The sequence below is a fragment of the Ylistrum balloti genome, unplaced genomic scaffold, assembly GCF_031769215.1.
Source record: "Ylistrum balloti isolate Yb309-2 unplaced genomic scaffold, AGI_CSIRO_Ybal_v1 Utg369636, whole genome shotgun sequence".
NCBI lineage: Eukaryota > Metazoa > Mollusca > Bivalvia > Pectinida > Pectinidae > Ylistrum > Ylistrum balloti.
In genome coordinates, this window is record NW_026781899.1 from 1,533,933 (window position 1) to 1,557,487 (window position 23,555).

General features: G+C 37.6%; 2 protein-coding genes across 2 annotated transcripts in view; one reads left to right on the forward strand and one right to left on the reverse strand.

Annotated features, from left to right (window-relative positions):
* Nucleotides 1-262: 262 nt before the first annotated feature.
* LOC132552975 (beta-lactamase domain-containing protein 2-like) lies at nucleotides 263-14,779 on the forward strand. The gene is made up of 8 exons (XM_060217181.1): nucleotides 263-348; nucleotides 7,023-7,214; nucleotides 7,813-7,912; nucleotides 8,324-8,429; nucleotides 8,882-9,004; nucleotides 9,888-10,042; nucleotides 13,559-13,810; nucleotides 14,526-14,779. The coding sequence occupies exons 1-8, from the start codon at nucleotides 263-265 to the stop codon at nucleotides 14,760-14,762; spliced, it is 1,251 nt and encodes a 416-aa protein (XP_060073164.1). The 3' UTR covers nucleotides 14,763-14,779.
* A 4,149-nt stretch (nucleotides 14,780-18,928) lies between these two features.
* LOC132552964 (large neutral amino acids transporter small subunit 1-like) overlaps nucleotides 18,929-23,555 on the reverse strand; it is a 39,590-nt gene continuing 34,963 nt past the window's right edge. Inside the window, exons 10-12 of the mRNA XM_060217169.1 lie at nucleotides 23,304-23,453; nucleotides 22,619-22,796; nucleotides 18,929-22,113 (exon numbers count right to left, since the gene is read on the reverse strand). Of these exons, the coding sequence (XP_060073152.1) occupies nucleotides 22,058-22,113; nucleotides 22,619-22,796; nucleotides 23,304-23,453 (384 nt within the window). The 3' untranslated portion in view covers nucleotides 18,929-22,057. The remainder of the gene's footprint in view (nucleotides 22,114-22,618; nucleotides 22,797-23,303; nucleotides 23,454-23,555) is intronic.

Here is a 23,555-nt window from a genome sequence, read left to right on the forward strand (position 1 = left end):
GTACCCGCCATTGAGACTACAGACCGGTAACAAGACACTTTAGAATTCATGTATAAATTTTGAATAGGTAAACCGAGAAATGAACATTCATTTTCCCCACCTTTGTTTTAAAGTAAATAAAAGCTTTATGCGCCATCAGGTTAGAGTACATGTCTGTACTACGAATAATTGTGATAACATGTACATAGTCCAAAGCGGTGTGGACAGGGAAGATTGTGTATGACAAGAGAGCGGAGTTCACACAATCAACCGATCATTCACGATGGCTGACGGGACAGAGACCAAAGAAACACCCTACGTTGACGGATTTGTCAAGGACGGGTTTGAGAAAGTCAGAGATGTGTTCAGGTAATAAAAAACCGAGGTTTTATGACGAATGTGTGGATGTAACCCTGATTAAGGTTACCCACAAGCAAATAATTTGTTTGGGCGGGTATATGTGGTTAATTTATTTTTACTGTTAAACATTAATGTATCTGTCATATTCTGACTTAACTTGTTCGGTAGACAATATTAATATAAAAAATCAGTGGGGATTTTCCCAAAAATTGCTCAGATAATTCGTTCATGATTTATATGAGTTTTGATGAAATTTGTAACGTTGTTTTCATATTAGGCAACCTCCCGAGCATCACTATTCCTATAAAAAGACAACAATTGAGGAAAGATGTCTTTTAAACTGATAAGCTGTGTATACTGCCTTCCCTATAACCCGTGCTCGCATACCATTTTAAAAATTATGCATAAATGATAAGTACCTATCATATAGATAGTTAAAAGATTATTCATATATTACAAATGTTGAATTAAAATACAGCATACAGTTGTTTCAATGCTTCGTCAGTGATGCTAGAGACCAGAGAATGCTACGAGAAAGACTTCTAAAAAGTTGCACCAGAAAGATATCTAACTTACTTCTGGAACAATTAAATTTGTGACGTCGTTCTATATATTGACCTCTTCCTCCGATCCCCGCTTCTGTCTAGATCTTACCAACTGTGGCATTTGTGCGTATGTGAACAATTATATGACACCACATGAAGAGTAAACATAGCAAACAACCCATTATAAATTTGGTAGAGTCATAACAATTCAGTTAATCCCATATACAAACATTGTCAATCCTAGTATCACAGAGGAGGGCACTATAAACGTAACCTGACAATTCTAGTATCACAGAGGAGGGCACTATAACCGTAACCTGACAATTCTTGTATCACAGAGGAGGGCACTATAAACGTAACCTGACTATTCTAGTATCACAGAGGAGGGCACTATAAACGTAACCTGACTATTCTAGTATCACAGAGGAGGGCACTATAAACGTAACCTGACAGTTCTAGTATCACAGAGGAGGGCACTATAAACGTAACCTGACTATTCTAGTATCACAGAGGAGGGCACTATAACCGTAACCTGACTATTCTAGTATCACAGAGGAGGGCACTATAAACGTAACCTGACTATTCTAGTATCACAGAGGAGGGCACTATAAACGTAACCTGACTATTCTAGTATCACAGAGGAGGGCACTATAAACGTAACCTGACAGTTCTAGTATCACAGAGGAGGGCACTATAAACGTAACCTGACTATTCTAGTATCACAGAGGAGGGCACTATAAACGTAACCTGACTATTCTAGTATCACAGAGGAGGGCACTATAAACGTAACCTGACAGTTCTAGTTCACAGAGGAGGGCACTATAAACGTATGACATTCTAGTATCACAGAGGAGGGCACTATAAACGTAACCTGACAGTTCTAGTATCACAGAGGAGGGCACTATAAACGTAACCTGACTATTCTAGTATCACAGAGGAGGGCACTATAACCGTAACCTGACAGTTCTAGTATCACAGAGGAGGGCACTATAAACGTAACCTGACAGTTCTAGTATCACAGAGGAGGGCACTATAAACGTAACACAGAGGAGGGCACTATAAACGTAACCTGACTATTCTAGTATCACAGAGGAGGGCACTATAAACGTAACCTGACTATTCTAGTATCACAGAGGAGGGCACTATAAACGTAACCTGACAGTTCTAGTATCACAGAGGAGGGCACTATAAACGTAACCTGACAATTCTAGTATCACAGAGGAGGGCACTATAAACGTAACCTGACAGTTCTAGTTTCACAGAGGAGGGCACTATAAACGTAACCTGACAATTCTAGTATCACAGAGGAGGGCACTATAAACGTAACCTGACAGTTCTAGTATCACAGAGGAGGGCACTATAAACGTAACCTGACAATTCTAGTATCACAGAGGAGGGCACTATAAACGTAACCTGACAATTCTAGTATCACAGAGGAGGGCACTTTAACCGTAACCTGACAATTCTAGTATCACAAAGGAGGGCACTATAACCGTAGCCTGACTATTCTAGTATCACAAAGGAGGGCACTATAAACGTAACCTGACTATTCTAGTATCACAGAGGAGGGCACTATAAACGTAACCTGACAATTCTAGTATCACAGAGGAGGGCACTATAAACGTAACCTGACAATTCTTGTATCACAGAGGAGGGCACTATAACCGTAACCTGACAATTCTTGTATCACAGAGGAGGACACTATAACCGTAACCTGACAGTTCTAGTATCACAGAGGAGGGCACTATAAACGTAACCTGACAATTCTAGTATCACAGAGGAGGGCACTATAAACGTAACCTGACAATTCTAGTATCACAGAGGAGGGCACTATAAACGTAACCTGACAATTCTAGTATCACAGAGGAGGGCACTATAACCGTAACCTGACAATTCTAATATCACAGAGGAGGGCACTATAAACGTAACCTGACTATTCTAGTATCACACAGGAGGGCACTATAAACGTAACCTGACAATTCTAGTATCACAGAGGAGGGCACTATAAACGTAACCTGACAATTCTAGTATCACAGAGGAGGGCACTATAAACGTAACCTGACAATTCTAGTATCACAGAGGAGGGCACTATAAACGTAACCTGACAATTCTAGTATCACAAAGGAGGGCACTATAAACGTAACCTGACAATTCTAGTATCACAGAGGAGGGCACTATAAACGTAACCTGACAATTCTAGTATCACAGAGGAGGGCACTATAAACGTAACCTGACAATTCTAGTATCACAGAGGAGCGCACTATAAACGTAACCTGACAATTCTAGTATCACAGAGGAGGGCACTATAAACGTAACCTGACTATTCTAGTTTCACAGAGGAGGGCACTATAAACGTAACCTGACAATTCTAGTATCACAGAGGAGGGCACTATAAACGTAACCTGACAATTCTAGTATCACAGAGGAGGGCACTATAAACGTAACCTGACTATTCTAGTTTCACAGAGGAGGGCACTATAAACGTAACCTGACAATTCTAGAATCACAGAGGAGGGCACTATAAACGTAACCTGACAATTCTAGTATCACAGAGGAGGGCACTATAAACGTAACCTGACAATTCTAGTATCACAGAGGAGGGCACTATAAACGTAACCTGACAATTCTAGTATCACAGAGGAGGGCACTATAACCGTAACCTGACAATTCTAGTTTCACAGAGGAGGGCACTATAAACGTAACCTGACAATTCTAGTATCACAGAGGAGGGCACTTTAACCGTAACCTGACAGTTCTAGTATCACAGAGGAGGGCACTTTAACCGTAACCTGACAATTCTAGTATCACAGAGGAGGACACTATAACCGTAACCTGACAGTTCTAGTATCACAGAGGAGGGCACTATAACCGTAACCTGACAGTTCTAGTTTCACAGAGGAGGGCACTATAAGCTAACCTGACAATTCTTGTATCACAGAGGAGGGCACTTTAACCGTAACCTGACAATTCTAGTATCACAGAGGAGGACACTATAACCGTAACCTGACAGTTCTAGTATCACAGAGGAGGGCACTATAACCGTAACCTGACAGTTCTAGTTTCACAGAGGAGGACACTATAAGCTAACCTGACAATTCTTGTATCACAGAGGAGGGCACTTTAACCGTAACCTGACTATTCTAGTATCACAGAGGAGGGCACTATAACCGTAACCTGACTATTCTAGTATCACAGAGGAGGGCACTTTAACCGTAACCTGACAGTTCTAGTATCACAGAGGAGGGCACTATTACCGTAGCCTAACTGTTCTAGTATCACAGAGGAGGGCACTATCAACGTAACCTGACTATTCTAGTATCACAGAGGAGGGCACTATAAGCTAACCTGACAATTCTAATATCACAAAGGAGGGCACTTTAACCGTAACCTGACTATTCTAGTATCACAGAGGGGGGCACTATTACCGTAGCCTAACTGTTCTAGTATCACAGAGGAGGGCACTATCAACGTAACCTGACTATTCTAGTATCACAGAGGAGGGCACTTTAACCGTAACCTGACTATTCTAGTATCACAGAGGAGGGCACTATAACCGTAACCTGACAGTTCTAGTTTCACAGAGGAGGACACTATAAGCTAACCTGACAATTCTTGTATCACAGAGGAGGGCACTTTAACCGTAACCTGACAATTCTAGTATCACAGAGGAGGGCACTATAACCGTAAACTGACTATTCTAGTATCACAGAGGTGGGCACTATAACCGTAACCTGACTATTCTAGTATCACAGAGGAGGGCACTTTAACCGTAACCTGACAGTTCTAGTATCACAGAGGAGGGCACTATTACCGTAGCCTAACTGTTCTAGTATCACAGAGGAGGGCACTATCAACGTAACCTGACTATTCTAGTATCACAGAGGAGGGCACTATAAGCTAACCTGACAATTCTAATATCACAAAGGAGTAACCTGACTATTCTAGAGGGCACTATTACCGTAGCCTAACTGTTCTAGTATCACAGAGGAGGGCACTATAAGCTAACCTGACAATTCTAATATCACAAAGGAGGGCACTTTAACCGTAACCTGACTATTCTAGTATCACAGAGGAGGGCACTATAACCGTAACCTGACAGTTCTAGTTTCACAGAGGAGGGCACTATAAGCTAACCTGACAATTCTAGTATCACAGAGGAGGGCTCTATTACCGTAACCTAACAATTCTAGTATCACAGAGGAGGGCACTATAACCGTAACCTGACAGTTCTAGTTTCACAGAGGAGGGCACTATAAGCTAACCTGACAATTCTAGTATCACAGAGGAGGGCACTTTATAACCTGACAATTCTAGCCTGACTGTTCTAGTATCACAGAGGAGGGCACTATTACCGTAACCTAACAATTCTAGTATCACAGAAGAGGGCACTATTACCGTAACCTGACAGTTCTAGTTTCACAGAGGAGGGCACTATAAGCTAACCTGCTATTACCGTAACCTAACCTGACAATTCTGACAGTAGTTTCACAGAGGAGGGCACTATAACCGTAACCTGACAGTTCTAGTTTCACAGAGGAGGGCCTATAAGCTAACCTGACAATTCTTGTATCACAGAGGAGGGCACTCACAGAGGAGGGCACTATAACCGTAACCTGACAGTTCTAGTTTCACAGAGGAGGACACTATAAGCTAACCTGACAATTCTTGTATCACAGAGGAGGGCACTTTAACCGTAACCTGACAATTCTAGCATCACAGAGGGGGGCACTATCATCGTAGCCTAACTGTTCTAGTATCACAGAGGAGGGCACTATTACCGTAACCTAACAATTCTAGCATTACAGAGGAGGGCACTATAACCGTAACCTGACAGTTCTAGTTTCACAGAGGAGGGCACTATAAGCTAACCTGACAATTCTAGTATCACAGAGGAGGGCACTTTAACCGTAACCTGACAGTTCTAGTCTCACAGAGGAGGGCACTATAAGCTAAGCTGACAATTCTAGTATCACAGAGGAGGGCACTATTACCGTAACATAACAATTCTAGTATCACAGAGGAGGGCACTATAACCGTAACCTGACAGTTCTAGTTTCACAGAGGAGGGCACTATAAGCTAACCTGACAATTCTTGTATCACAGAGGAGGGCACTTTAACCGTAACCTGACAATTCTAGTATCACAGAGGAGGGCACTATAAACGTAACCTGACTATTCTAGTATCACAGAGGAGGGCACTATAACCGTAACCTAGCAATTCTAGTATCACAGAGGAGGGCACTATAACAGTTACATAACAATTCTTGTACTACACAGGAGTGCGCTGAAACTTTAGTGTTCTGACCGCAAAATTGTTGCCTTGTCAAGAACTTACGCACTGAACAAACAACTAGCCATGATGAATAAACCTTTTGTTTGTTGTTTTTTTTTAAATTTTAATCACGGCTACAATAAGACTGTATCGCATGGACTCTGATTTACCCTTGTGAACGAACTAATCGCCAGTTGTAGACATCATGTCCAACTCGGTCTTAGTCGCAATGAGGAATCGATGCCTGACGGAACCTTACGTTTCTATATTCCAATTTTCCAACCTCCGTTGGTGAGAAATACTAAGCCATCCGTATTTTTTTTTCTTTTCAAATCACATCTGATCTGATTAAAGATGATCAAGTACACAGACACCTGCAGACATCATCTGTTACCTTCATATTGGCATCGATATCTGTGTCCAGAATGATAATATTGATTAGGCGACAGTTCAAAAGTGATTAAAGTGACAGTTCACGTCCTTTCAACATCCATGGTCATTTGAATGGACTAAGAGGGTGGGAAACACTATAATTCAATACTGAAAACAGGACTCGACAATATTTCTGAGAAACGATCTCTATATAGACTTTGCAGAATCTGCAAACTTAATCTGCTTAAGATATGGTTTTTTTAATTGAGATGAAGTAACAGAAACTAATACGAAATTAAATTACAACTCCAAATCTTCCTGTGGTTTTGTTGTACCTCTGTGTGTTAATAGTAACTGTGAAGTGTATTTCTAACGACAGAATTGCAAAAATAGTAAATTTGTGTTAAGGGCACTGGGTTAAAAGTGCGGAGTGAATTATCGCTTGCAAGATATTAAATTATACCCGAAGTCATACATTTTTGTTTTTTCTTCAGGGCCAATTTGGAGAATGGTTCTGATGAAGGGAGTTCCGTAGCGGTTTACTATGAAGGAGAGTTGGTCGTGAATCTATGGGGAGGCTGGGTGGAGAAGGAGGCTGGAATGAAATGGCGAGAGGACACCATGCCGTGTTTCTACTCCTCAACAAAAAGTCCTTCAGCCCTTGTGATAGCTCACCTTGTCGACAGGTAGGTATATAGACATCTAGAGTTACGATATAAGCAATAAGATTTCACTGGATCACCTGTGTCATATGTCACGTGTTTCCATCGCGAGCGCAATACTATTTTCTGGTGACAAGCCGTGTCACTTGCATTCAAGGTAATATCGTTAATATGTCCGAGGCCATTTGGAGTACAGTCAAACAATTAAGAGTTAGCAGGATATGTCACTGACACAACAATTCACAAGATAATTAGACCGGAAATAATAATTTAGTGTCAATATTCACATTTATTTCACAGATATCGATATCTATTATAATTATGTTTATTTCATAAAAATGTAAATATCAGTAACACCATAATAAATGTGAGTATCGGGATTAAATTATCATTTTAGAGACAGATATTTTCGGTCTGCATGAAGTTACTCGAGATGTCACAGCCAAACAGTTACAGAAATTTTCAAACGTCTTCAAATATTTTTACCGAAACCTTGAAATGGAACCATTCACAGAAGATGTCTCCAAAATGACGACGGGTTCAAACCCTTTATTGTATTGATATTTGGGGACACAATCTCCAGAAATTCAGATATTTTATAACCTAACCTGTTATGTTGTAGAGGTCTCCTCGACTACAATGAAAAAATAGCAAAGTACTGGCCCGAGTTTGCACAGAACGGCAAAGAGAACATTACTCTTGAAACGTACATCTCTAACAAGGTAGGTTACCATAACTAACGTACAAAGACAACAAAGACGTCGAAATATTAGATGTTGATTACCAGGTTTAATGCGCTTTAATTATATCGTATTACTGATAATGCAAACTGCACAAATCTAATCTCAAAAAATCACTATTTCCTGGACATATGAATTCGGTTGTAAATATAGTTCTAAAAATGTTATTTTGATAACTCGTGGATTAACGAAATCGAAGAAAATAAGTCGTACACGAAAATTATGAATTTAGCAGTAAGTAACCCAGTGATAATTGTATGTGAAATTTGGAGACAATGCAAAAATCATTTCTATGCCTGAAATAACTCACAAAGGCATTTGAAAAGAAGCCTGGTCATCAAAATACAACTTTGATGTCATCTTTCAAGACGTCATATATTTGTTTGCATTAAGGCTGGACTTAGTGGGAACGAAGAACCATTACCATTAAGACTCATGTTAGATGACCCTAAAAAATTTGGAGACATTTTAGCAAAACAAAGGCCACTGTGGGAACCAGGTATGTTCGTCACTCATACAAACTTTTATGTATTTATGTAGGAAAAATTAGTACTTGTATAAATTAAGAAATAACTAAAACAGATAAATAAAAATAGATAAATGAAATTAATAAATAGATAAATAAAGAGAAAGAGGGGAAGGGAGAGGGAAAGAGAGACAGAGACAGTGACAGACAGACAGAGAGAGAGAGAGAAGGAGGGAGGAAGGGAGGGAGTAAGGGAGAGAGAAGGGGGAGAGAGAGGGAGGGAGGGAGAGAGAGAGGGGGAGGGAGGGAGGAAGAGAGTGAGGGAGAGAGGGGGAGGGAGGGAGGAAGGGAGGGAGTGAGGGAAAGAGAGAGGGGGAGAGAGAGAAGGAGAGAGGGGGAGGGAGGGAGGAAGGGAGATGTTTGCTGATATTTTGTGAGTGTAATTGATCGTCAATGTAACGTTGTTGTGATTGTATTTTCAACAGGAACTAAACATGGCTACCATCCTTTAACATTTGCCTTGTACCTGGACCAAATTGTACGGAGGGTGGATCCGGAGGGCCGAAGTCTCTCTCAGTATTTCCATGACGAGATGGCCAAACCGTTCGGTGAGGGTTGAGTTGTTAGAAATGAAGTATTTTGATAAATATATCTTCTATAATAAACAAGTTCGGTTTATCAAGATTATACGTCAGACACAGAAAAGAGAAACATATTTCGATACAAATTAACAAGATAAATATGAGCCAAATAATTCATTAAACTCGAACGCATGTAACTCGAAGATCCCGTTTATTTCGAAGTATTTCGCCGATCCCGGTCAAATTTCACACCAAACATTCGAACCCATTTAAATCGAATACTTGGATAACTCGAGGTTTTACTTCGGTCCCGCCGACTTCGAGATAACGAGGTTCGACTGTAGTTAGACTTGGCGATTTTGTTTCTATTTTTCGTTGATTCCATTAATTATAAATAAAATACAGAATATTTTCATACAAATAATTTTTATTACAAACTTCGTCACTTTCCATCAGTTGATCGTAGAACACTAGATATTGTATTATGCGTGCTTTCTAATATTTGAAAGATTGGAGTAATTATGTATCATATTAATATCAATGCTCACTGAATACACATTTTTTTAATACATATATTCCGGTAAGTAGTTGTTTGATACGTGTGTTTCGCTCTCAGTTTACAGAAACATCGTTGTTCGTTATTCTCTGAGGCTATTTAGATCCAGAATTACACGTGAATCTTTAATAATCAAATTTATCCGTCATTTTGGAATTAAGTTTGTGTGGTTTATCGCCAAGGGTCATTTCGGGGAGACATCTCCTTGTAGAAGCTGCTGATTGCCTCACTGAACAAGATACGGGAGGCCCGTCGCATGTTATGTACAGCAATTTAGACTGGAAATAATTTTGTATTAGAAATCATGTCGACTCAACATTTGAATTTTATGACAACTGTCACAATGTTTTGCAGATATTGAGTTCTATATAGGCCTACCAAAGGAGCTTTACTACAGAGCCCCGCGTACTTCCATGATGGCAATTTTCAATGTCGAGGAGATCATGAAGCAAATACAGGGCGAACCAGAAATAATGAATATCGTCAATGCAACCTTCACTGATATGCAAGTAAGCACTATTAAAGGGGTTTATATTCGGACTGGTTGAAATTTTGCGCACCCTTGTTTGAAGATTTGGTGAAACTTTGATCATTTGAACGATCGGACGACAGAACGTTCACAAATTTTCACGTTAGTATACACCATGGATTTTTATTACAATCATAATCAGTCAATTATTGATGAAACAAGCATTTTCATTGGCCTTTTCATGTTATAATCCCATTGGCCTAACAGAAAGTAATCGACGTCATTTTGTAACGTCTCATTTGATTGGCCAATGCGATGGTGTAACAAATTATCAAAAAAAATAGTCGTTAATTAATGACATAAATATGACGAGCTATGATTAAATTATACGGATTAATTTTTATTTATTCATTTTGGTGTTATTGGTTAAGTGAGAAACATGCTACTGAGTCTGTGACGTCTCTTCTGTCTCTAACCAGTTTCCCCAGGCCCGTTGAGCGTGCCCCAGGGTACCGCCGGCCAAGTTATGGAGTTAAAGAACTCTGGGTCTATTGTTTCAATGTCTGTCAGGTGGAGTTTCTTGTTAAGCATCCTCTTATAGAAAGGCAGTGTAAATCCCCTGGATTCTTCGTGGGTTGTCGTCAGTAGTCTGTTCATCGCCCTCCATCATCAGCATGGTGCTCGCCGTCATACATATTTCAGGCCTTATCCATGTATATCTGATAGCGAGTGGCCCCACCGTGTGGAGCTTCCAGCTCTTCTCCTCGCGTCGTAGCCACAACCAGCTAGACGCATGCTCTGCAGCTTGGCTCAGTCTTTGGATCGTCCTGCGCCTTTCCCTGCCAGTGGTCCCAATTTCTGCCATCAGTAGGCACACAGACTTGGAACAGAATCCCCTGACGCCTACTTCGATGGGGAACAGCCTCGTACGCCAACCCCTACTCCTGCATTCGTTGAGGAGCTCTGTGTACTTGGCATTCTTCCTCTCGTAGGCCTCTGCACATTTTTTTCCCAGGGCACTGATAGCTCGATCATGATGAGCTTCTTTCCCGTTCCAGACCACAGCACGATGAGGTTTGTCTGGACAATGCCAGGAAACACAAGCTTATTTCCTAGATCCACCTCCATTTCCCAACCTGTGGTGCCATCTAGGATCGATGACTTCTGTTTTGGCTGTGACTTGGCTGTTTCACCCGGCTTTACAAAGTTGATGTGACGCTGTTGTGGGTTGCTCCTCCGCTCCTTCTTCCTTTCTACTTCCAGCCAGTCAGCCACCTCTCTTAGCACTTTGTCATGACACCATCTGTATCGTCCTTTTGTCAGTGCGGTGGAACAGGAAGACAGAACTTGTTCTAGAGTTCCAGGGCGATTACAGAGCTTACATGATGGGTCTGTTGTCAGCCCCCAAAGCCAGAGATTAGCTGGGGATGGTAGGTGATCGTGGACTGACCTGAGGAGGAAGGACAGCCTCAACGATTCGTATTTCCAGATGTCCTCACAGGTCAGCTTTCTGTTAATGGTATCCCATGTGGCCCATGTTCCTTGTGCCCCCATCTCCACCGCTCTAGCCTGCCTTCTGTTCTCTTCTGTTCTCCTGACTTCTGACTGTATCATGACTACTCGTCCTGGGCTGCCCAGCTCCACAGAAGTGTCTTGGTTTCACCAATCCCTTGTCGTCCGACAGCGATTATTCCCACAATGTCCTTGTGCTTGAGTACGCTCCCGCCTGGCTAACAGTCTCTGTCGTTGGCCACTTCCTGCCTGTACGGGTAACAATCTCTGCTTCACAGATTTGCTCATCAGGGGAATCTCTCAGGGTGAGGACCAGTCTCGTCTTGGCTGTTGTAACCATTCAGTTTGACAGAGAATACACAATACCTGGAAATAGTTGTAACCATTCAAAGTTTGACTAAATAGAATTTATGTCATAATTATACATCTAGTGCTATGTAGTGTAATCCTTCTTCTGAGCTTGGCCGGAGCATGGTGCTGTATAATTAACATTGATTTCGTGTATAATTATCGGATTAGTGTCTTCTTGCACTCACAAGCAGATTTTGAAATATTGCACATATTGACTGAAGGAAGGGTAACCTATTATCTACTTGTATATGTGTTCCAAATCCTTTTGTACTTATTATTTTCGAGAGAATAAGGCGGATAAAAATAGATGGCGAAGCAACTTATATCTTAATAATACTTCAGTTGTTGTTAATCGTCCCCGATCACCTAAACAATTCAGAAAGTTTCACTGCTAAAATACATTAAACTGCATTTCCGCTTATTTTTCTCTCTATATTCGGCTCAATTCCTCGTTGCTTGATATAGTTGATATATCTTAAGGTAGGTGATCGTGGACTGACCTGAGGAGGAAGGACAGCCTCAACGGTTCGTATTTCCAGATGTCCTCACAGGTCAGCTTTCTGTTAATGGTATCCCATGTGGCCCATGTTCCTTGTGCCCCCATCTCCACCGCTCTAGCCTGCCTTCTGTTCTCTTCTGTTCTCCTGACTTCTGACTGTATCATGACTACTCGTCCTGGGCGAAAATTCATATCTGTTCCTTACGATGCAAAGTGTATCGCTTAAAATCAGGCCTAAGTCACGTACATGAATACATCTTCTCTGTGTTGTTCCGGTTTACATTACAAGTATTCAGACGCCATTATCATCAGACGGAACTCTGCCGGTAACAGTTACCATGGCAAATCCGAGAGCATTTTTCGACATAACTAAAGGCGTTGTCATGGAGTTAAGAGCAGATGTTCCCAAAACAGCTGAAAACTTTCCAGCGCTATGTACTGGCGAGAAAGGCTTTGGATTCAAATGGTCGCCGTTTCATCGTGCTATCCCCGACTTCGTGTGCCAAGGCGGAGACTTCACTCGTGGGAATGGGACCGGTGGGGGGGAAGTATTTACGGAGAAAAGTTTGACGACGAAAACTTCCAGCTAAAACATACTGTCCCCGGAATTTTGTCGATGGGTAATGTCGGTCCGAACACCAACGGCTCTCAGTTCTTTTGGCGCACTGCGAAATCGGGTTGGCTGGATGGAAAGCATGTGGTATTTGGATCTGTTGTAGAAGGGATGGATGTTGTGAAGGCAATAGAAGCGGTCGGATCAGATAGTGGAAAAACATCAGAAAAAGTTGTGATTTGTGATTCTGGTCAGCTAGAGGAACTCTGAAATTAGCAATGTGCACGGGAAACGATGAAATCGACTTTCTTCAATGACCGGCCAATATTTCTCAGCTTTTTATGTAACTTTTATCAACCAATGAGTAACTTCTATTGACTGAAAGTGCTTACTCCGTGGACTTATTTTGTTTATTTCGCTACTTTCATAATTGATCGTTGTCTATGCTTTTACCATTTTTTTCTCTCTTAAGGAGCGTAACTTGTGGTGCAAGAAAAGTTAAAGCACGGGTTCCTGTAGTTAAAGTAACATGATCTACATCTGGCTATAGCTACGTATCAAAGTTTTTCTTTTTCATTTTGCAAGAGATTAGATATAACCCATAAACGATCACTGCAGATTACGAATCAATTCTTTTACAGAGTATGAACAATCCATACATAAGAGAAATCCCTGCGGGGTCAGCCCTGGGGCACGGGACTGCAGCCTCCCTCGCTAAATTCCATGGGATATTAGCTAACGGAGGAGTTCACAATGGCAAGACGCTCCTGTCCGAGAAAGCTATCCAACGACAGCTTGTCCTAAAGTCCTACGGCAAAGAGGTGGTATATGGATTGGACTTAATGTTCAGTCTAGGAACCATGGTAATTGCCTCGGTAGATGATGACAAGCCAGTAAGTATTCTTCGCTTTGTTTTCATACCCATAACATCTTACATATTTCTCGATCATGAATTTCTGTTCAAAATCAGCTCGAATTCGTTTGATGTAAAACAACGCCCATGGTGATATTGCATGACACGTCTGATTTTTTTTGAGAATTATGTTAATATCAATTTAGCAATATTTAAAAGTAAAAGAATGACCAAAAACAAAACAGAAATCAAACAAACAAGGTAAAAAGGAATGAAAAAAGATTTCCTAAACTGAATAATTAAATAGATAAACGATTTCTCTAACCCCACTTCTTGACTTTCATTCTTTTTATTCTAGTCTCACTGACGAACCCTTGAAGTACAAAATGTCTGTAAAATTGTGTTGAAATGTGATGGTTTGGTTTATCCAACAATGAGAAACGGAGTCATGATGTAAATTTCGTGTCCAACTACAGGAAGAGTTATCTACCTTTGTTTGTTAATCTTGTTCGTCTTGGGAACAAGTGTCATTTCCTCTTCAACTTTTTTTATTTTTCATTCACTCACTTTATGAAAATTTGTTTGTTGGTGGCAAAAGGCTGTCTTCCAACATTGTCAATCTCAGTGAGTTTTAAGCGAAGCAGACCGAAAGAAATATTGGACAATATGACTTAGGTAGAGTGTATTTGAAAACTAAATCACATCACCAAACCATACATACCTCTGTTTAAAAAAATGATATTCTTACCTTTTAGCCCGAATTTTCCTTTGGACATGGTGGATTAGGAGGTCAGATGGTCATTGCAGATCCTACGCACAAAATTGGCTTTGCATACGCGACCAATCACTTGAATTTGGACATGATCAAGGAGAAACGTTGGAAGGATCTGTATGACGCGCTGTACGAGTGTGTTTATAAAATAAAAAACATACCAGCCAAACGGACGCTCTTGGAAAATTACGACAAACTCAAAGAGCATCAAAAAGCATAGTGTATGTCGCACTCTTGAATTACGAAATAAACATTTAATAAATTTTGTATTGTGTTGATAACCTTTATTTTATTTCAATTTTCATCAAAGAAAAAAATCCCTCTGTGTTATTTCTCCATGTCACATGAACAATTTGAATATGTATTTGCCATACGAAACTGTGTCTTCAAAAAACGTATCCTAGATATATCTGCCACGTTTTACTTACATTTATGTGATGATAATAATACTTTGTCTAGCTGAAGTTTACTAGCAAGGTCCGACCGATATGGAAGATGCAGTTTATAGATTTACAGATAGATAAATTTTCGAAACGGAGATTTTCTGGAGGAAAAACGCACCTGAGTTCTGTTATCTGGTACAGGTATGACTGGATGAAGGGATGAGAAGTTAATCTATTAGTTATTTATTTATATTTATTAATTTATTCATATTCATTTATATTTATTTTATAATTTCTATAAGAAAATAAGTCTTTAACTGATTTCAGTTGGCTTTCATATGCCAACACGATAAGACAAAATTTAATGAAGCGTGTTACATAGTTGAATTTTTCATTACCCTGTTGCATTCATACCTCCATAAATGCCAATTAAAAGCACTTCAAGGCTTACGTTCATTCTATAAATAAAAAAAAAAACTCAATCTGTTTACCTTACTTGCAATATTACTAAGCTGTTGGCAGTTCATGAGCTGGTAATACACAACATTTTCACATTTGCAAGTTTTTATTCATTCATAAAGCAATATTGTTCTCCTCGTGAAATGATAAGAAATATGATTTAGGAATTGAGGGCAGATCTTTGCTTCAGGCAACTGTTGTTTTTTTTAATGGATTCTTTCAGATATTTAAAATAGTTTCAATCAAAATTTTGGATACAAATATAAATATATCTACATTTATAAAAATCAACATAATTCACAAGAAACCATAAAACAGTGTTAAAAATTGCTGGCTCCTTATCTTCTCTAACCAATTTGTAATCTAAGCTTCCGATATTTTCAGTATTATGCAACCAAGGCAGAAGTATTCTGTGATACTGTACACCATGACGTAGAATTTAGTTCCAAAGACCATCAGCTCTTGAAAAATTTATTTTCCGGTAACATGCTTTTTCGTGATGCTCACTTCCAGACAGCTTCTCGTGTATTTGGTACACGGTTATGGACTATAGGAGAAAAAGTTTCGCAACAATATGTCTAAAGCCAAATTGGAGGCGACATATGAAGAATGTTTTAGTTTTTGCCCAACGATAAGATCATCCAACTGATTATTGAAACTAAATAAGGTACTCTTTTGATTGATGTGTCTTTGTTTCATACCAATCTGAAATAATTGAAGAATTTGTAAAATGGTGATGTCCAGTTTATATATATAACAGCAGATTTATTGATAATGTCAATTGGACGTACTCCCCAGGAACTGGACATTAAAGAACCTACGTAAGTAGGTTGCTTCATCTTTCCTTACAACTAACCAACAGGGATAACTTCCTAACATGTACATATAAAATTTCAAATTTCTAGATCAATACGTGACAAGAGTAGCCGATGCAGAAGATTCTCACTCTTCCGGAACACCACGATCAAGCTAAAAATGAAATTGTGGATAGAGAGTCTGTACCCTTCGGACTAGTTGCATGTCTATTATGCACAATTAGGTGTGACCTCTACGTTCTCCACTTTTTCATTATTCTTTGAAAATGTTTTTAACTATGTAACATTCAGAAAATGCAATGGTCTTTTTTATGAAAGTACTGAACAACACTAAATTTAAGGTACGCAAGACTGTGTGTCTTAAAATATATCCTAAAACAATACGTTTCATAGAAAATTCTGCAACTTGAGCTGATTAAAACTCTGCAGCCATGTTCCTGTGATTGAACAACAACATAAGACACAATTGATAAAAACTAGTCTTTTTATTTACACACATTTAATGCAGTTTGACCGATTTCAGTCATACAAATTGCTGGCTGTTTCTACATTTTGTCATGGAATGGCAAGGTTCAACGCAACATCACAATAGGGGACCATTTCAAAATTGAAAATTTACTAATATTTTGAGATGGTCCCCAATGACATTTGAAAAATGAGCACAAAGGAAAAAAATCGGGCCAATTACACAGTCATCGGGTCTTGTATCATAATTCTAAATATTGTGAATGGACCAGACTTAAAAAAATAATAGATTATGTAAATACAATTTTTGTTGAACTGAACTTTTGTATAAAAAATGAAAATACAAAATAATTATATGTAGCTGGTTTTTTTTGGCTATTCCGTGGGGCTTAGTGATCCCTGAAATAACACAGGTAAAACTAGGGTCTTGCATTTACGTCCATGGCAGTGCTTCATATATATATATATATATTTTTGGCAGTTTATCATTTTTATTTCTGATTTTGTAACACCAGTAAGTGAAACATTACACTCAAAAATATATTTACCTCTAAGCTCTGTATTGTAGGATTGTTACATTACCTGGGGCTTATATTTACCCAATTTTTCCTAACTGGGCTGATTTATAAGAATATACTTCACGTAGCTCACAATCCCTAAAGCAATACCAGTAGAGCTTAATTATATATAATTTGTGACTTTTCAATCAACAATAAAAACATTTGGTTTGTACTTAATTTCATTTTTACTTTCATTACCATGATTAAAATGAAATAAAATTCCTGATGAATACTTTCCATAAAATCTAAATTCAGATTGGACAGGTTTCTACAGTCCATATGTTTCATAGATGAAAACGGATTCGCTGTCATCCACATGACATCAGAATTCACAAATGTAAAAATTTTCTCAATGTATATCTATAAATCAATAAAAACTCCCGGAATATTCACATGGCTGTCATTTTTGAAGATGAAAAAAAAAATCCATTGAGAATACTGTTATTTCTGAGAAATTCTGAAGCAGCACAGAAACAAATAAGAAAATTCAAACTCAAAGTGCATACCTTTATATATGGGTGAAATAGCAAACAAAGTATATAGCGTAAACAAAATGATGAGAATAGGGACCACACTGATATCGATATTTAAACATAACAAACATCACCTCACAAATGCCCGATACATTAATATCAAATGATTTTCAACAACAAATAAAACACACTTCATTATACTGTCAACATATATTTTCGCATTAATCTTATTTTAGCACTTTTTGCACAGAAATTATTGTGCTAAAATATGATTATGCTAATTAAATATAGCAACTATAGAGGATGAGCTAATTCAGTGTTTTGCTAACCTACCACAAAGCGATGACGGGATAAAATTTGACTGTGCCAAATTAAGCACATTTACATTACACGTATCAGAGGAACCGTAACTCATGTAAACGTGTCTGGTATATCACAGTACGAGTGCATAAATGAGATTCACTAACACCACAGTGATAGCTAGTACCTTTCCCTTCACTCTGTTTCTCTTTTTTTTTCTCCTCTTTCTGTCCTTTATTCTACCTATTCCCACATTTTTTAATCAATTTTTTCCTCCCTTTGTTCATCATTACCTCCTTCAACTGTCTCTCATTCATCATCTCCTTTCACTCTTTATCCCCTAAAATGTCCTTTCTCCTTTTTCCTTATATTATTCAGCTGTTTATTTATTTATTTATTTTTTTAAATTAGTTATCAAAATCACAGATTTAATCTTGGTCTTCATATTTTTATACCCCATGTTTTGGGTTCAGTCGTACACAATTCTATAACTGGACATAATAACAAATAAAACATCAAAGTGACCTGGATCTATACACATTAAACGGCCATGTGACTTGATCCTTCCAAGTGAAACACTGAGGTGACTTGAATCAATTAAATATATATTCAGTTACAAAAATACAAGTCTGTTTTGTCAACTTACAAGTGAAACATTTGAGATCAATAAGAGAAGGGTTACCTGATAAAATAACAATACATATTTTGTGATTTTTTTTTTTGAATTAAAGTAATCATGTGGTCATGCATGAACTGGTAGCTCAGAAACAAAGTCTTCCATTTTCATTCTTTCAATTCAAATTTTTAGGTCATAAAAATATTTGACCTCCGAATTACTTTATACACTTATAACAAAAAATAAGAAAACCTGTTTCTTTTAAAAATTGATGAAAAATACATTGATCATTACATGAAGGCAATGTATGTAGAGAGTAAAGAAAAAAACATCGCTTGCAATAATGTGCATAAAAATCAGTAGTAAAAATATGTATAGGGCTAATATCAGTACAATAAAAATAAATTTTATTAAAAAAAATTACTTGGCAAATGTCTAACATTGCTCTGTATAGATTATCATGGCAGTGGTAAATTATACTGAGAAATAGTTAAATTTTTACCCTAATTTTCACCTGTACTAGGAAATAACCCTTTATAGCACCTAATACTATGTGTGTTGATATTATCAAGTAAAAGTTTTATATAGAAATCTCAGTACACAAGGTAATGCCAATTTGTATATTTAATAATATTCTCATGAGGGTGGAATGAAGGCAATTCTTTTCAACCATATAAAAGTGAACAATATTTTTTTTTAAAAAAATGTTAACTAGATCTACCAACAATAGATTTGTTCTTAAGTTTACTGCTCGTACAAACAAACAATATTAAAATGATATATTTCGTTACCTTGCTTCTCAGTTGTTCCTATTTTTTCGTAACTGTAACTTTTTTAACAAAATAAATATGAAGAGGATGTAACACTTAGTACATGGACATAATGGAAATTCAACGTCATAAATTTATGAGACTACTTACACTAAGACAATTATTATGGAAGCCAACAGTGACGCATGTAATGAGTAGGTCTAGACAGGAATGTCTTCAACAGAGGTGGTTTTTGATTACAAATGCAAGTTAAATATCAAAATAATTCGTGAGATTCATTATGTTTTTTTTTCCATTTGATACAATATAATACATGTTTATTTGCACTTAAATAAAAATACATCCCCTGACACATACTTTGCGATTACAGAATATACAAAGAGTAAACATCCAAGCTGTTCAACGTGTGTATCATCTTAACCTTCTTTGCCGCAACGCAATGATATTGTTTAAATAAATATTGCAGTGAAATGTATAATGACTAGATGTGGGGTACTCTGTTTACCGCAAGTGGCATAACTCATCCGTTCTTACTCAATGCAAAATATTCATTTCATAAAACAATTTCAATGAATCACAAAAAACTTCAATCTTAAGACAAAATGTTGCTAATACCATATTCTTAAGATTTTTTTTCCTAATAAAAAAAAGGTGGTAAAAAACAGGTATTCACAAAAAAAATTTTAAACGGAAAAAAATATTATTATGCATTTTTCACATAACCTGACTGACACCAGGAACAAAATGCAATTAAGACTTAAGTGCAAAGTCACCGTTATTGTGTGCTGGTATCATCTTTGGTCAGGGAACCAATATGTTTCTGTGGAATAAATGAGGTTGTTTCATAAACTTACCAGAATATCGGTTGTGGCTCTGCTTGTAATATCATAAGATTTGATATTTAGGATCAATTCGCTAAAAAGGTACGACGTTCTTATACAAAAACCGCAACTCTCTATCATTTTCACTGCATAATGTTACCACATTCAAAAACCTTATAGCTGATAATAAATATTAAAACAAAGACATGCAGCATTCACACAAAAATCTCGTCAGTGTACCGATAAAAAATAGACTTACTGGAAATTGGTATCACATTATACCAAACACATCCTATCATTGCACACTCAAGCACACGCACACCGTCACTTTTAACTGATAATATGAAAAAAAGAGTCTGAATGATCAAGACTTCAATCTAGAAGCTGAAACTCGTAATTTTTCGAAAACAAGTAAATATTTCCTGAACAATATCACTTATAAATATTACACAGGATAAACTACCAACAAGGTTAGTCAGACTATCACCTCCAAGCCAAAAGCATGAAAGCTGTGGCACTGATATTCAGGCATTCCCCGAACATGTGAAACTTCATTAATATCTTTTTACCCCTCGTTCCTCCTTGAAGTGACTTTTACCATTTTCTCTTTAACATTTTAAACAAATTTCAGCCAATTTTTAAATTAACTTAGTAAGTTTTCACAATTTTGAAAATCGATTTATTTTATCCGATGCAACAGCTTAGTATAAGTTATTTCATAGCTTTTCAATGGAATTCTTTACCGTCGAACATCAATATCTCTAACTCGTATAACCTGAAGTTTGAACTCACATAAATCGAGTACTAGCTTATCTGAAAGATTTCCCATGGTTCCCCTGAGTTCAAGATAACGAGGTTCAGCTGTAAAAAGATTTTTATCAGGCTCCGCAATTGATATGCACAATAACCCCCTCCACCCCTTCCCCTTTCAAAGAAACCCAGATAGTTGATAAGTATATGGGTATGATATCACAAGATGGAGATATGATAATACTTGAAATAAATAGACATATATACAGCGAGTGTTTACCCCTCTATGACCAGTCATGAACAAATAATGAAATCGCCCATGACAGAAATTGTTTCTAGAAGTTTTGAACACATTGGATAACTGTTCACAAACACAAATCAGTGCAACCTTATTTCTAAGTGTTCTGGGTAGTTAAATACTGTATATGGGTGGTCAGGTGACACGATGTTAACACAATCGCCTTCCACCTCAGTGTCCGGGGTTTCGATTCCCGGCACAGACGTGAAAAGGTATTGCGCCACCTATCCGACCACATGAGTTTTCGCAGGGCACTCCAGTTTCCTCCCATAATAAGACTCGCTTACTTCCATACGGGGAAACAAGATTGATTAATATAAGCTTAAAGCTTGTTTCCTATTTGTTGTAAATAGATAAAGTTTATATATATCTATAAATAAATGTATGTTACAATACCAGGCTTTATCAATGGTATCATATTTCCATTATAGAGCCAAATATCATGATATTTTAACCACGATTCTGCAAATCTCATGGAGTATATAAATGAATAAAGTAAATTTATGAAACACGAAAATTTTGAATACCTTCTGACATTTTGCACGACAGCAACCAAATACATCTCATATTCAACTTTTTAACATTTTCCATCATGTATTTGTGTAGTCAATTTAAAATTACACTTCCCTATCCAGCTTTGGTTAGGACATGCTTCTGTTCTAGGCTACTGGTAAGTTGACTAGTCAGTATGATGTGTAATGGACAATAGCAACTTCCCCCTTTCTCAACGTGGGCTTAGGACAAGCGAGAGCGGAGTTGAACCATAAAAATAAGATTACCACTGAAATTTGCCTATTAAGAATTACTATTGTTCTTGTTTTGTTACTTCACATACTTTCTGTCCAAGTCTTGTACAACTCTCTGAAAAATAAAGAAGAAAAAAAAAATGAATTATGGTTATAAAATGATGCTTGTATAATAATCATAAAGCACATCGTTCCCTGAAAATGTTTCTCTTTTTCCTGAAAATGTTTATTTCCTGAAAATGTTTCTCTATTTCCTGAAAAAGCTTCTACAAGTGTTATAATAAACCTCCCTGAATGAATATTTACCCGTCGTTTCAAACTTAAAGATCACAAAGAAAATTACTTATCTTTTCTTATGAGAAAAGTTTAATAACATATCACATCCATTCAACAATTATTTTTCTTCCCAAATTTTTACGTTAATAAAGGAAGTTATCTCCCTTTGCATACTTCTCAAACACTTATACTCATTTCATTTTGAGTGATTTAAATTTTTCCTTCATTTCAATGAAACAACTATTATTTTCGATTTTATTTCATTGAATTAAACAGGTTTTACATCCACTATTACAGCCTCTCGTCTTTCAGCGGACGTTTAATATTCAGTAAGGACAACATACCTATAAATTCTATGATGACCTTCGGCTTGCTCTTCCAGACAACACCAAGGATGTAGACAGGTATTCCTGACAAGATTATCACTACGGCCATCCCAGTGTCGTAGGGAGCAGCATAAAGGGGTACAATCAAAAGAAACAAAACAAACACCAAGAACAGGAACGGCACAAACAACGGGAACTGCGAAGATAAGAAGAAAACATGTTTACTTTTCTAAACATCACGATTTTGACATCAACATTAAGAAGATAAATATCATAAAAATGAACGTTCTTTCATAATTCATTTTCCTCCTTACACATCAAATAAAGAAAATTCATCTGGACTTACATCATATTATTTTGATCATTTGAAACCTTTCCGATCAAACTGAATTGTTTCAGGCGTTTCATTTCCAGTCAGGTTAAACAGCTAATACACTACCAAATTATATGAACGGGAGGTAATTATCCAAGGCTATTTATCCAATGTTTATGGCAAACAGACACATTCAACAAGTGAATATGAACGAGAGGTTATTGGTTGGTTGGCTGGTTGACAAATTTTATCGTCTCCCCGACAAACGTTTGTGTTCTGGGGGTTATTATGAGACTTATCACATTTACAAGAAACATGATTTTATTACATGTTTAGCACCAGTTTATATAGGGAAGAAATAGATGAAAATGTTTATGAAAGGGATGTTACCTTGATTGGTCGCTCTCGGTCAGGTTGTTTGAACCGTAAGTAGATGAGATTGACAATTGACATTCCTACAGAAAGCCATTGTACAAAGCTCATATAGTTAATGAGGGAGGAAACATCGTCCGCAATCAACATGATCAGTGAAAGTCCACCCTGTAGGGAAAATTACATCACATATTACATATATATAAGGCATCTATCATATAAAAGGCATCTATCATATATAAGGCACCTATCATATATAAGGCACCTATC